At 32.6% G+C, this 15,495-nt stretch overlaps 1 protein-coding gene, 1 long non-coding RNA gene and 1 pseudogene across 3 annotated transcripts; 2 read left to right on the forward strand and 1 right to left on the reverse strand.

Moving 5' to 3' along the window:
- Positions 1–629: 629 nt before the first annotated feature.
- LOC129900989 (outer envelope pore protein 16-4, chloroplastic) lies at positions 630–3,681 on the reverse strand. 2 transcript variants are annotated; one of them, XM_055976089.1, is made up of 6 exons: positions 3,505–3,680; positions 3,384–3,435; positions 3,258–3,289; positions 3,140–3,173; positions 2,154–2,221; positions 630–1,017 (listed from the first exon to the last, which is right to left on the reverse strand). In XM_055976089.1, the coding sequence occupies exons 1-6, from the start codon at positions 3,676–3,678 to the stop codon at positions 889–891; spliced, it is 489 nt and encodes a 162-aa protein (XP_055832064.1). In that variant the 5' UTR covers positions 3,679–3,680; the 3' UTR covers positions 630–888. The 2 variants fall into 2 exon arrangements, with proteins under 2 accessions (XP_055832064.1, XP_055832065.1); XM_055976090.1 differs by lacking the exons at positions 3,140–3,173; positions 3,258–3,289 and having other exon boundaries at positions 3,505–3,681.
- Positions 3,682–5,742: 2,061 nt separating this feature from the next.
- LOC129899602 (uncharacterized) lies at positions 5,743–8,162 on the forward strand. Its single transcript, XR_008769560.1, has 2 exons — positions 5,743–5,933; positions 7,885–8,162. It is a non-coding gene; the product is annotated as an uncharacterized LOC129899602 (long non-coding RNA).
- LOC129899601 (uncharacterized) lies at positions 6,224–7,875 on the forward strand (annotated as a pseudogene).
- Positions 8,163–15,495: the final 7,333 nt, after the last annotated feature.

Consider the following 15,495-nt stretch of genomic DNA (forward strand, 5'->3'; position numbering starts at 1 on the left):
ACGAACTTTGCGAAATGGTCAAATTATGTGAGCGGAATATCATATCTATCTTTGTCGTTACCATAAGCTAGAATTATCCTTATTGACTAACAATAGAAACTTTTCAAAGAAGAGGAAAAAAAACAATTTATTCTCGAGTCCTGCGAGATTAATGATTCAAAAACATTGAATAGCAAGCGGGGCTAAATTAAATGTGAGAGTATATTTCTACTTTTGTAAATGAAACGGTACTAAGAGAAAATAATCACAGACCGAATCCTCTTTCAATTCAATTGGCACTGTAATCCCAATATATATACGAAACTTGTCTTCCTAAATTCAATTGAGATGGCTTCTGAATTGTATTACAGAGGACAAGAAACCCACTATGTAATTGACGCTTACACCCCCAAACATGTTACATGCTCAACGAACACCGCCTCATCTTCCTCTTTGCATGCATTGCTAATTTGCTATCGCTTCTCTCATCTTCGCTCTCTCACGCCACTTACACTAGTTATGTCTACGACTCACACTTGCCGTCCATTATACCACTACCCAACAAGTGTTATTTTCAACTGTGGTTCAAAAGCAGGTAGATCAACCAACCTATCATCAACACCAAGCAACAGTGCCCTAGAGGATACCTATAGAATATGAAAAAGATAACAACTATATACTTGCTTCGTAATTCATATGTTAGGTTTATTTCCCAAACACAGAGAATATGACTAATGGCCTACGAAATCAACATCATAAATCTTGTATGAACTTCAATTAGCTGAATTTTGTTTCCCAGCATGCTGGTATGCCACGCTCCTTAGTCAACATGATATAGTTAGTCTTCCACAGACTGGTATGGAGACAAGTGTCCATTTCAGTCCCTTTTCAACAAATCAGAGTCAAAGTTTATCGGGAGTCCTCAGCAACATGACACAAGAGACACACAAGACCTGTTGCTCCGGCAACCTGCTTCCAGTTCCGGGTACCTGCACCAAAAGCAGCCCCGGCTACAACACCAGCAGTCAAAACATTAACCTGCAAAAGTAAAAGAGATCTTATAACTTTTGTGGATAGTAATACCCATGGTTTACAATTGACACAAACTCAATTAGTAATAAAGTGAAAAAGGTACTGGGAGAAAAGCTTATAAGCATCATGTTGTCCAAGCAAATGTAGATTTTTTATTAAATCAGTGCATGTTAATTAGTCTTTAATTAGCACTTCCAAAAGAATATGCAATTTTCATGATTTCTGTTTATATTAAATGTTAATTTCATCCGGCAAAAGGAGGATTATTTCTGCTGTTCTTACATTGGCTGTGAAAACATTACCTCCAATTGATCACTTATATAGAGCAAAGGTCAGAGATCATACTATCTTGCAGACCCATATAAAGTACTAAGATATCACCCATTGTTACACATGATGCTTCAGCATCTTACTTCATCAGTTTACCACAGTATTTTTTCACATACATCTAAGTGAGCTCGGGTTGTTACTGATGACTATCCAATGCATTTCCTGCAATTTTTGCTATTTTCTGAAAATCATTGCTTAACACGTTGTCATATTGGCTTCTTAACAATAAGAAACGGTAACTAATAACTCTAGTCTCTTGTAAAAATCTGTACTACACATTGAAAAAAGAAGGAAAAGGAAATTATCCCAGTTTCATATATATTGCATGAAACTATAATCTGACAATAGAGGAGAACACACATTCCTAATTTCCCATCGAAATGCATAAGTAGACCTTGTGGTGCTAATTAATTATGCCTACCAACCATTTAGCCCCCAGAAACAACTTGATATGGTAAAATTTAATAGCAAATATGGAAAAAGTAGTGGAAGCAGCATTTCGATATACATTCTCTTAGTTAAATAATAACGTGTTTTCATGGTTAGACAAAAGCGGGTCAATAAAGGAGGGCCCAAATTAATGTTGGAGATCTGAGAGGGCACGTATTAACAAACTGACCCAATCATTTCGCCTTCTATATCTCTGAAGCATATATAATAGCAGATTTGGAAAAAGTAGTGGAAGCAGCATTTCGATATACATTCTCTTAGTTAAACAATAACGTGTTTTCATGTTTAGACAAAAGCAGGTCAATAAAGGAGGGTCCAAATTAATGTTGGAGATCTGAGAGGGCACGTATTAACAAACTGACCCAATCATTTCGCCTTCTATATCTCTGAAGCCCACACCGAGTGGAAGAAAATATAGCAGCAAACATTCCTATAAAAGAAGAATGGATGCTCATCAGATCATAATGACATATCAAAACAACCATGACATTATCCAAGAGAAAACTTAGTCAAAAGAGCAAAAATAAATAAACATTGAGGATTGGTGAAAACACTAGGAAAAAAATAGTTGGACACAGCCAAGTCTGACTATGAGCATTTGATACGGCTTTGTAATAAAATAAGTTTAATTTTACATAACATTATAACAAGAAGCATAGAAAAACAGTGATAGTACATTCTAGATAAGCTTTTGTGAAAGTAGCCTAGTGTAGCATAGTCTTAGCAGTTATTGTAATCCTGCTCATTATCTTTATTACATCCTTATTAAGCTGTTTTGTACTGTCAAACATGTACAGATAACTACCAATTTAACTTTTAACATTGCCACTTCTTCGTTATATAAACTAGCTTACTTCTCCACGGTTATCAGGTTATGGTTCAGATATGGATGTATATGATACATCATAAATACAGCTTTTAATCTTAACCGCCGATCAATGTTTAAATTGAAAAGGTCGCATCTAAGCCCTTCCACGAGTAATTGGGCTCCAACTAACAAATAATTGACTTTAATCACACCTCAGAATGTGCTCCACCAAAAACACAATGCTATACAGATTGTTCTATATAGCAGTGTAATAGAATGGTACTTATCTTGTTTTATTAGTTAATCTGTTGTAGCATATTGTAGTAGTATGATTAATCAGTTGTAGCAGATTATTTGACAGATCACCAAAATTCATGCTTAAGATAAACACTACTGTAATTGGTGTAAATACTAAATAACCACCACTGCTCTTTACATGTATATAATTCAAATCTGGATTAATATGGAAGGAGACATGTTAAGGAAGTGGGGAAATGCTTGGTTAAGTCAAAATTAGATTGGGAAAGTTAATCTGATTACCCCACTGAAAGCCAAACCGACCAACTGACTTAGCCTGCATATAGAGTAAAAGCACACAAAACAATCAAATCAAACCAAAGAGAAAGGGATGGCAATGAGGCGTCATGGAGCAACTTACAATAAAAGAAGCGCTATGAATGCCAGCAAGACCTGTTCGTATATCAGAATAAGAAACAGATACAAAATTTTTGATCTTTCTATCAACAGTTTTTTTCAAGTGAACTCAAAAGAACTACTGTAGTACCTAATTTGTTGGCATCGTAAGGACCAGAACAGGAGCCCCAGATTAAGCCAGCCTGCAGTAATAACAAGTTTAAGAATATTTGGATTTCATAGAGAGAAGAGGAATATGACGAGTAGATTACGGTGCCCATGCGAATAACGGAATCGACGGCGATGGAAGAACAGGGGACGTTGTCGGCGATATCCACCTCCATCTCCTTTGAGGTGACGTTCATGAAACACCAACACCAATGTGCTGGGCCTTTCTTTAGCCTTTCAAAAAGGAAGGCCTGCGAGTTCACAGGCCTTTTTACCATAAAGGGAAATTTTAAGAAATAGCAGAGTTTGAGGCCTAATTTTTAAGGAAAAATTACTCTTTTACACATATTCTAATACCATATTTACTTATATTCCTTATTATATCAAAAAATTTCCAAAATTTCTCTTTTTTCTTTAACTCTCTCTCCCTCACTGATACATCACTCTTCCTCCCTAAATCCTCGCCCTAATTCGCTTCTCTTCATCAGTTTTTGAGATTTTGAATTTATAAGTACATCTGTTACTCAATTTCAAGGATCTAACTAAGGTATATTTTAATTTTTCCTTATATGGAATCTCACTTCATCCTCATTCAATCTGATTTCTCCTAAAATTTGTATCGTTTGATTTCTTCTGTAAATCTTTGAAAAATCTTCTAAAATTGATATCATTTGCTTTCTTCTGTAAATCTTTCTGTTTTTGTAATTCATATCTTCAATGATGCATATGGAATCCGTTCATGGTCTCAAACAGTCGAATAAAAATCAAGAAATTCTTATTTCACCTGATTCTGATTCATCTTGGGAAGGTTACGACGAGGTTACATCCAAACATCGTAATGATCCAGCAGTAATGGATAAGCTACGTGAGAAATTGAAGTCGAAAGCTCCAGTTAAACATGCACCCAAAGAACTAGACAACAAGATTGAATGGGTTACAACGCGCCCTAATCTCCCAAAGGTATGGGTTCAATTAAGTTTTTTTTTAATGAAGTTTTTATGAAGGTTTTTTGATTCTGATACATATCGTTTATGTATCAGCTTATCATGTATCAAGCGCTAACTCTTCTGATACATAGTGTGTGTTTTAAATGTCATTTTTTGGAGATTTACTACTTCTGATACATCGTGTTTAAGTGTCAGTTTCTATTGTATCAAATTTTAATGATTTTGATACATCTATATTTATGTATCAGATTATAATTTATAAAGCGTTACTGCTTTTGATACATCTTCTGTATGTATCAGAATCTCATGTATCAAATATTTTAATGCATATGATACATCGTATTTATGTATAAAGTTTAAGTTGTATTTAACCATTTTTCATGTCAATGCAGGAAATGAAATACGTCATCAAGAAGATCCCGTCCCACCCATTGAGATTCGGCACGACATATAGGGCTAATTTTCTTGATGATTTTGAATCATCGATTAATTGATGAAACGCGAATTTTGTTTTGAATTGATGCTCTGTTGTTTTCCTTGGAGTCGATGCTCTATTTTTTGGCTTGAAACTTCATGTACATAATTGTCGCCTTCTTTAACCAATTAATCCCATTAATTAGATCAGTAATTGATTTAAATAGTCAATCATACCTTATCTCAATCTACTATCCATAAATAGATGATGTGCATTAACTACTCTACAGCTAAAGTTGATGCATCAGATACATAACTTATGTATCAGCAAAACTGAAAAAATAATTGAAAACGACTTCGGTTTAAATTGATGCTCTATTTTTTCCATTCGAGACGATGCTCTGTTTTTTGGCTTGAATCTTCATGAACATAAAAGTTATTTTTTTTAACAAATTAATCCCATTAATTAGATCAGTAATTGATTTAAATAACTAATCATACCTTATATTAAGATACTATCCATAAATAGATGATCTTCATTAATTATTCTACAGCTAAATTGATGTATCAGATACATAACTAATGTATCAGAAAAATTGAAAAAAATGGGGAAATCGGGTAATTTTGATACAATGAGGGATGTATAGTAATTAGACTTTTCCATTATGGAATTTAGTTAAAGTTTACAATTTTTAAATACGGAAAAGGCCTAAAATATCCCTGAATTATTGAAAATAGTATAAAAATGTCCTTATCCACCTATTGTTCTTTATTACCCCTATCATCCATCTTTGGCTTCAAAAATTATCACTTATTTGACGGATTAAAATTAAAATAATTTAAATATTTTTTTTTAATTACGTGGTGAGCTACTATTAGTCACAACTTATTTACTTAAATTATTTTTTTAAAACCACACATAACTAATTAAAATCCACCCATACTAATTAAAATCTGACCCAATAGATTAAACCCGCCCCACTCTTCTAATATCCAAAACCAATTAAACAAACCAAAACTCACCCCAATTCTCACACTTCAACCAAAGAACTTTCAGAAAGAGCTTAAACCCTTTGTCTATAATGTCAAAAAATACTATCTGAATACACTCATCGGTGAAGCTATTTGACTACAGGAATAATTTTTCAGTCAGAATCTCGACTTGAATTCAAGTAAGAACTTTTGTGTACTTCATATTCTCAGTTAGGGTTTAGATTTTATGTGTTTTCCGATTCAATGTATATTTGTGCTGATTTTGATGTTTCATGTTTTCTATGCTTGTTATGGTATTTTTTTATTGTGATACAAGTGTTACATTGTACTATATTGGTGTCTCGAGTTAGAATTTTTATATTATTGACTCAAGTTTGTTCTTTTCAGCTTTTATTCGTTGTTGTTTTTTCTTTCTTACATGATTTTTTTCGATTTGTGTATTAGATATATTTATGATTGTTGGGTATGAATATTTTATTTGAATGGTCTCCTTTTTTAAAATTTTTGGTACTGTATTACATACTTTTCCTTATGTATATTAACACTTTGAAGCATGTGTCCCTATCCCTTTACCTTTGATAGATTTCTTTGTTTGTTTATGTTATGTTGCTGACTAATAACACCCTTTTCTCTTTCTTTTATGTCTATAATGTGCTTATCCCTTTATTTTTGGTAGATTCCTTTGTTTGTTTATGTTATGTTGTTGTCTAATAGGGTCCTTTTCTCTTTCTTTTATATCTTTAATGCGCCTTTCTTTAAGAATGATCAACAAGGTGGATCTGTTATTTAATTATGGGGGCAAGTGGGTGTTAACACTTCACTTTAGCTATATTAAAAAATTGACTCATGTTTAAAAAGGGTATGATCCAGATTTATTGTCATATATAGACATATGTCAAGAGTTCAATAAAAAGTTAGGTTTCACAAAGGTCAAGCAAATTCTACTCAAAGGGCCTTCCGAAAAGTATTATGTGATTGAGGGGGATTATGGCATAAGAACATTGTAGACATCTTTGTATGCTCAGTCTGGTGTAGTTGAACTACTTATTGTAGATGAGGGAGAGCATGTTGTTCCCGCTACTGACATTAGCCACCATAATGAACCTTGACTTGTCCTAGTAGATGCTGCAACTGAAGGTGAATCAAGTGAGGAAGAAGAGGATGAAAATGAACCTTATATTAGTGATTACAATAATGATGAATTAGAATTCTTTAGGATGAAAAAGAAAAAAGAAATAAATGAGAAACTAGACAACTTTTTGGAGTTGAAAAAGGGTATGAGCTTCAAAAGTCTTGATGAAGCTAAAAGAATTGTAAGTTACTATTCAATTGCTAGAAAGGTTGTTCTTAGAGTTGATAAAAGTGACTATTATGGGTTGTCCTTTTATGTGTTTGATTTCTGAAGTTAAGAAAGGACACAAGTTTGAAATTAAGACCTTGCAAACAAAACATACATGTCCTAAAGCATTCAAGAATAGAAGAGCTACTCAACAAGCTTTAGCACACTACTTCAAAAAGAAAGTCCAAAATAATCCTAAGTACAAGGTAACAGAAATAAGGCAAAATTTAGATGATAACTTTGCACTTAATATCAGTTATTAAAAAATGAAGAGGATTAAAAGGCTTGTGTTAGAAAAATTGGAAGATAGCTATTTTGATGATTTCAATAAGTTGAAGTATTATGCTCAAGAGTTGAGGGGTAGAAATTCTGATACTGATGTGGTTATAAACATAGCTAAAGAGGCTTTGTTGAAACATGAAGAAAGAAAATTTTTGATAATGTATATTTGCTTTCAAACTTTGAAAAATGGCTGAAGAGTTGGTTTAAGGTCATTTATAGGGTTAGATGACATCTTTTTAAAAGAATAGTGCAAGAAAATTTTATTGACGGCAATTGGACAAGATTCAATTATCCACTTGCTTGGACAGTGGTGGATAGAGAAACAAGTAGATCCTGAAAATGATTCATAGAATTGCTAAGAAACTCTTTGGAGTTGGCAGATGGTAGGCTTGACACTTATGTCTGATAAGCAAAAAGAAATTTTATAGGTGTTCGACAATTTCTAATTTTGGTTATTTGTATATACTTGACATTTTAACTTGAAATTTTATTTTTGTTTATTGTTATAGGGACTAATTGGTGTTGTTAGTGATTTACTTCCAAAAGCACAATATAAATAATGTGCAAGGCACATAAAAGTTAATTGGTCCAAGACTTGAAGGGGTGTACAGATGAAGAAGTTATTTTGGTGGTCTGCTTAGAGTACATTTGAAGAAGAATTTGAAGACCAATTAAAGATCATGTGTTTTTTGTCTGAACAAGCCCCCAAGAATTTGTTATGTTATCCACCACAATATTGGTGCAGGGCCTATTTTGACAGTCTTTAAAAATTTTCATGTAAAAATAATTTTACTGAGTTTTTCAACAAATGAATTTTGAAAGCAAATGCATAACCAATAATTAAGATGTTGAAAAATATTAGAATCAAGGTATTATCACTTATTTTTCATAAATATTTCATTTTTTTACTGTTTTGAAAATGTTACTGTTTTTACTCTTCTATATTTTGAAATAGTACAACATTGAAAAAGTTATTGTTTTCAATTTTTTTAACCTTTTTACTGTTTTGAAAAGGTTATGTTTAAGTTGTAAAAAAAATTGAAAGAACTGTATAAGTTATGAAAAGGTTGAAAGAACTTGAAGAAGAGGGTAAGAAGTGGACAAAAGAATATAGTCAATATGCCATCAAACTGTTTAATGATTTCAGAATCATTGCACAAGATTGTCAAGTCGTTGCTAATAGAGACTTAGAATATGAGATGCATTGGCGGTATTCAAAAGACGCTAACATATATGTGTACCTACATAAAATTCAACCTGTTAGGGTGAAATTTTTTGAAAAGTTAATCCTTCTAAAGCTATGAAGCCACCAGAAATCCATAAAATGATTGGCAGATCAAAAGTTAAGAGAGTAAGAGAAAAGGATGAGACAATAAAAAAAGAGAGAATATAGTCAAAAAGTAGGAAGAGGCTGCAAATGACATGTGAAAACTATAGTGCAATAGGTCATAATCGAAGAAAATGCCCTCTGATAAGTTGTCTTTCATCAATTGTTCATTACTTATAATATATATTTAGTCATCCTACTTTTTCTCAAATATTATAGCTTCAAAGAGGAAGACAAGTTCCTCAAGATGTGCCAATTTCAGAACCCCAACTAGGTGAAGGAGCTGAATCAGTCTTTATGCCAACTCCTGAATTTGATGCATCTTTTAATCAATAAACAAGCCAACATTCAAGCCAAGTAATTAATGAACCTCCTCCGGTCCTTCAAATTCAAAAAGAAAAATAAAAGACAAAGTTGTTGCACCTTCAAAAAGGTCTAAAAACAGTGAAAAAGAAAAAATTCTTGTTGCGATGAATATGAAGTTGAAGGTAATATTCAATGTGAGGATGATGAGACAGTGGTTGCGCCTAGGGTGATATCTGAAGAAATGACTAGACTTCAAATGAAAAAGCTGCATCAACAACCAATTGGTTCAAGAAAGATTAATTTCAGGGGTGATGAGAATGGTGCTAGCATGCTTATTAATCTGCCATACTCACCAAAAAAATTGACTTAGAATGGCAAAGCATGTGTGACCTCAAATCAATGACAAAATACAAGAAAATAAAGATTGAAAAACTAAAGGTAAAGGGGCAAATATTAGATTATGACTACTAAGTTGTGATTTAACTTTTTGTTTTTATGTAATGGCATAGTGAAGCTTTTTATTTTGTTGTTTTTGGGATGTTTACCATTTGTTACTGGCCATGCATGTTAAATTACAATTTAGTCTTGTAATTGCAAAAAAAATGTGAGAATATTTTATGGGCTCAAAAATATGTGAATGTATTTGATAGTTTATCTATAAAATGTTTTGTAAATTACTGATTGTATTATGAGTATATATATGGCTTGTAAGTAGTTGAAGGTTGTTATGTAAGTAGTTGCAATTGTTATGTAAATAGTTTTTCATCTGTAGATTTTATAGATGAAAAACTACACCATTTTAACACTATCTCAAAACATTACAACCACATCAAATCATACTACATAAAACTGCAGAATTCTTTCAGTTAATTCTTTCATTAACAATAACAAAATGACAGAAAACTAACATAACCTAATAATACTAATTTAACATAAACAATAGCACCATACTACAATATCTTGACAGCTACAAAACCAACAATAATAGCTCAAGAAACTACAAGCAAATTATCAATTGATGCACTTTCAACTTTAACTTTGAAACTTTATCATCTAAGTCAGAAACTTTCTTCAAATTTGAACTCTCAATACCATTCATCAACTCCAAATTTAACATTTTTTTCTTCAAGATACAAACTTTCTTCAAATCAAAATTTTCATTTGTATCCATATCATTCAACTTAGACATTTCATTATTAGTCATTCTTCAAATTAGAATCTTCAATGCCACTCATATCCTCCACATTCTTCTTCAAATGATTTCTTTCTTTTCGAATTGAATTCAATTCAAATTTTTGATTATTAATCATTGTTGATGCATGATGTGGAAGTTTTTCATCAATCCAATTTCAATAACCACAAGAATTTGATCCAAGACGACGACATTTATAGAATCGGCGTCCACCATTCTCAAGTGTTGTAGATGTAAATTATTTTGCTATCAATCTGCATTTACATGTATGGGACTGTAGTTCTTCAGGAGAATAAATCGATGAAGAGGCTGACATTTTTAACAAAAAAAATAACGAAAACAAGAAAGAAGATGAACTGATCTTAGAACTGATTTTTTAACCCTAGGTTGAAATGTTGAGAATGAGGGTTTTAAGGGTCTTGGTGATGCTATAATCGAAGGTAATACAACATCAAGTCAGAATAAATCAAAGGCTATGATTTTTCTTCGTCATCATCTAGATGAAAGCCTAAATGTTGAATAATTGACAGTGAAAGATTCACTTGAATTGTGGAAAGACTTAAGAGGGAGGTATGACCACTTCAGGGCAACGGTATTGCCAAGGGCTCGTTATAAGTGGATGCACTTATGGTTTCAAAATTTTAAAACTGTAATTGAGTATAATTTTGTTGTATATAGAATAACTTCTCAATTAAAATTATGTGGGGAGACTATAAATGATGAGGACATGTTGAAAAAAACACTAACTATTTTTCATGCCTCTAATGTGATATTACAGCAGCAATACCGTGAAAAAGGTTTTTTCAAAAATACTCTGAATTGATCTCAAGTCTTCTGGTGGCTGAACAACATAATGCCTTTTAATAAAAAATCATGTAGCCCGTCCCACAGAAAATGCTCCGTTACCGGAAGCAAATATGGTAGAAACACATGCCAATCTGAAAAAAGACAAAATAAAAATCATGGCCACAATAATGTGCGTGGACATGGCAATGGCAGAAGACGATATAATAATTGTCGTCGTGGTGGTCAACATAAAAGAGAGAACAATATCAGTTCTCAAAGTGGCTCTTCAAGAAGTATCTGTCATCGTTGTGGCATGAAAGACCACTGGAAAAATGAATGTCGAATGCCTAAGCATTTTGTAAGGCTTTATCAAAATTCCTTAAAAAAAAAGGCAAATAGAGGTGGTGCCTCTTCTTCTAATGCTCTGATAGAGTCACACTTGTCGTTTAAAAATAATATTGAGACAAGACCTTTGCATAATGATAATATTGAAGCAAATCTAGCTTTGAAAGATGACGATTTTAATGACCTCAATGATATTACTCATTTGGAGGTTGAAGACTTCTTTAAGGATTATAATTGATGTTTAATTTCATTGTATAATTTTCAATATGTTGTCATTTTATGTACTTTGAATTATCGTGTTTTTACGTTTATCTATTTAAAACAAAAAAAGGAGGCAAGTTTTGTTACACCCCTTTCTGCTACATCCCGCAACATCAGTATCTCTCGGTTCGAGAATCAAAATAAGAGGCTCGAACCATTTCTTCTGACTCTTTTTCAAATTCGATAAATATTGGTTAATCGTATATTTCATTATAGTTCTATGATTCAGAGTATCCTTTCCTATTTGATCCCTTTGAATTCCATATTCGAAGTTGCGATCGAATCTATTCATTAAAAAGAATCGATAGGCTGGACCAACCAACTGTATCCTTTTCCGTTATAAGTAGGAAAGAGAGGTGCAGCAAAACTCACTCCTTTTTGTGTTCATTATTACTTTTTAAATGTACACTTTCTATTATTTCATTCCCATATGTTTTTATAGCACATTTCCTATATATTTTTTAATTCTTTTACAACCTTCTACATCAATTGCACACTATATTATTAAATATTTCTATTTATGCTGAACTACTCATATACCACCGTATTTGTATCTATTTCTATATAACCATTACATTTATCACTACTACATTAATTCGTGATTCATTCTTTATTACGTTACTACATGTTAATACATCAATCCTTTTAACTTAACTTATGTGCATATTGCTTTTATTACTTATTTCTTATAATGTATTTTTATTTTATGAAGATAAATAAATTATTCAGTTTTCAATTGGATCCAAGATGAGTAATGGAGATATGTGCCTTTTGGATAGTGCCACAACTCATACAATATTAAAAGAAAAAAAATATTTCTGTCATTTAATTATGAAAAAGGCCTATGTCAACACAATATCTGGTGGTACAAAATTGATTGAAGATTCTAGAAAAGCGGCATTATTACTATCTGGAGGAACAATATTGGTAATTGATAATGCATTATATTATAGTAAGTCTCAAATAAACTTGTTAAGTTTCAAGGTTATACGCCAAAATGGCTATCATATTAAGATTGCGAATGAAGGAAATGTTGAATACCTTTATATTACTACAATAAATATGTAGAAGAAAATTGTGCCCGAAAAATTATCTGTACTTTCTTCTGGATTATACCATACAAATATTGATACTGTTGAATCACATGCCATAGTAAACAAAATGTTTACTGATTCTAATGATTTTATCATTTGGCATGATCGGTTGGGCCATCCCGATTATAATATGATGCGCAGAATTATTGAGAATTCACATGGACACACTTTGAAGAATCAGAAAATTCTTTAATCTAAGGAATTCTCTTGTGCTGCTTGTTCCCAAGGAAAACTGATTTTTAAACCATCAGTAACTAAGGTTGGAATTGAATCCCCTGGTTTTCTGGAACGTATACAGGGTGATATATGTGGGTCAATTCACCCTTCATGTAAATTATTTAAATATTATATGGTCTTGATAGATGTATTTACAAGATGGTCACATGTGTGCTTGTTATCAACTCGCAACATGGCTTTTGCGAGATTGTTAGCTCAAATTATAAAGTTAAGAGCACAATTTCCAGATTATGCAATAAAGACAATTCGTCTTGATAATGCTGGTGAATTTACATCTCAATACTTTAATGATTATTGTATGCCGGTTGGAATAAAAGTTGAGCATTCGATCGCTCATGTTCATATTCAAAATGGTCCAGCAGAATCATTGATTAGATGTATCCAATTAATAGCTAGACCATTGCTAATGAGGACAAAATTTCCTATTTCAGTATGGGGCATGCTATTTTGCATGCAGCAACACCTGTGCGCATAATGCCAACAAATTTTCATGAATTTTTTCCATTACAGTTGATTTTGGAAGGGAGCCAAATATATTTCATTTTAGAATATTTGAGTTTGCGGTATATGTCCCAATTTCACTATCGCACCGCACAAAAATGGGTCCCCAAAGAAGGTTGGAAATATATGTTGGGTATGAATCTCTTTCTATTATAAAATATTTGGAATCTATGACTATAGATTTATTTACAACAAGATTCATTGATTGTCATTTTGATGAATCAGTATACCCAATATTAGGGGAGAACATAAGCAATTGGAAAATGAGATAGATTGGAATTCATTATCACTATCTCATTTAGATCCTCGAACAAATCAATGTGAGCAAGAAGTTCAAAAGATGATTTCTTTGCAGAATATTGTAAATCAACTGCCGGATGCATTTACTAACCTTACACTGGTTACTAAAATGCATATCCCAGCTGCTAATGCTCAAGTTCGAGTTGATGTCCCGGTAGAAGAACTTGTTCAAATAAATGAGTATAGGACACACTTAAAACGTGGAAGACCAATTGGTTCCAAAGATAAAAATCCTTAAAAAAGGAAAGGAATAAATGATCAAGATAATCATAATTTGGAGGCAAGTGCTCAAGAAGAGCCCAGAGACACAACAAATTGTGATACCACCGAGGAGGTCCAAGTACCTAAAAATAATGAGAATGAAGAAATCTCAATAAGTTATGTCTCGAAAAGAAAACGGTGGAACCGAAATGATATTGTGGTCAATAATATTTTTGCTTATAATGTTGCCATTGAAATAATGCAACAAGATAAGGATCTTGAACCAAAATCTGTCGATGAATGCAGACAGAGAAATGATTGACCAAAATGGAAGGATGCAATTCAAACAGAGTTAACTTCACTTGAAAAATGTAAAAATTTTGGATCAATAATCCGAACACCTGAATGTGTCAAGCCAGTAGGGCACAAATGGGTCTTTGTGTGTAAACGAAATAAAAAGGGTGAAGTCATAAGATATAAAGCACGACTTGTAGCCCAAGGTTTTTTGCAAAGACCTGACATTGACTATATGGAAACATATTCCCCTGTGGTGGATGCAATTACCTTCAGGTATCTAATGAATTTGACAGTTGATGAAAAGCTTGAAATGCACCTAATAGACGTGGTCACTGCCTATTTATATGGCTCATTAGACAATGATATTTTTATAAAAATTTCCGAAGGGTTCAAAGTGCCTGAAGCATGCTAGGATTCTTGAGAAACTTGCTCAATAAAGCTTCAAAAATCCTTATACAAGTTGAAACAATCAGGGTGCATGTGGTACAATCGTCTTAGCGAATATTTGCTAAAAGAAGGATATAAAAATGATCCAATTTGCCCTTGTGTCTTTATGAAAAGGTCTAGATCTGAATTTGTTATAATATCAGTATATGTTGATGATTTGAATATTATTGGAACTTCGGAAGAACTTTCAAAGGCAAGAAAGTATCTGAAAAAGGAGTTTGAAATGAAAGATCTTGGAAAGATAAAAAATTTTCTTGGTCTACAAATTGAACATTTTACAAATGAGATATTTGTCCATCCGTCAACATATACTGAAAATATTTTAAAGAGATTTTATATGGATAAAGCACATCTATTGAGTACCCCAATGGTTGTGAGATCTCTTGATATTAATACAGATCTGTTTCGACCTCATGAAAATGATGAAGAGCTTATTGGTGCTGAAATACCATATCTTAGTGCAATTGGTGCATTAATGTATCTTGCCAAAACTTCTAGACCAGATATAACTTTCTCAGTAAACTTGTTAGCAAGATTTAGTTCTTTACTAACGCGCAGACACTGGAACGAAATTAAGCATATATTCAGATACCTCCGAGGGACCATTGATATGAGATTATTTTATTCAAATGAATCCATGTCACAATTGATTGGTTATGCAGATGCGGAATATTTGTCTGATCCCCATAAAGGTCGATCGCAGACAAGCTATTTATTTACGTGTGGTGGTACAGCTATATCATGGCGTTCAACAAAGTAAACTTTGGTTGCCACTTCTTCAAATCATGCATAGATAATAGCCATTCATGAAGCAAATCGAGAATGT

The sequence above is a fragment of the Solanum dulcamara genome, chromosome 8 (genome assembly GCF_947179165.1).
Source record: "Solanum dulcamara chromosome 8, daSolDulc1.2, whole genome shotgun sequence".
Taxonomy (NCBI): domain Eukaryota; kingdom Viridiplantae; phylum Streptophyta; class Magnoliopsida; order Solanales; family Solanaceae; genus Solanum; species Solanum dulcamara.

What these genes read in the sequence shown, in the direction of transcription:
- LOC129900989 (XM_055976089.1), bottom strand. Translation starts at nt 3,678, where the DNA reads ATGGTAAAAAGGCCTGTGAACTCGCAGGCCTTCCTTTTTGAAAGGCTA. An exon ending in TTACGATGCCAACAAATTAG is followed by an intron (nt 3,290 to 3,383) that starts GTACTACAGTAG and finishes ATATACGAACAG; the next exon opens with GTCTTGCTGGCATTCATAGC. An exon ending in TTCATAGCGCTTCTTTTATT is followed by an intron (nt 3,174 to 3,257) that starts GTAAGTTGCTCC and finishes CTCTATATGCAG; the next exon opens with GCTAAGTCAGTTGGTCGGTT.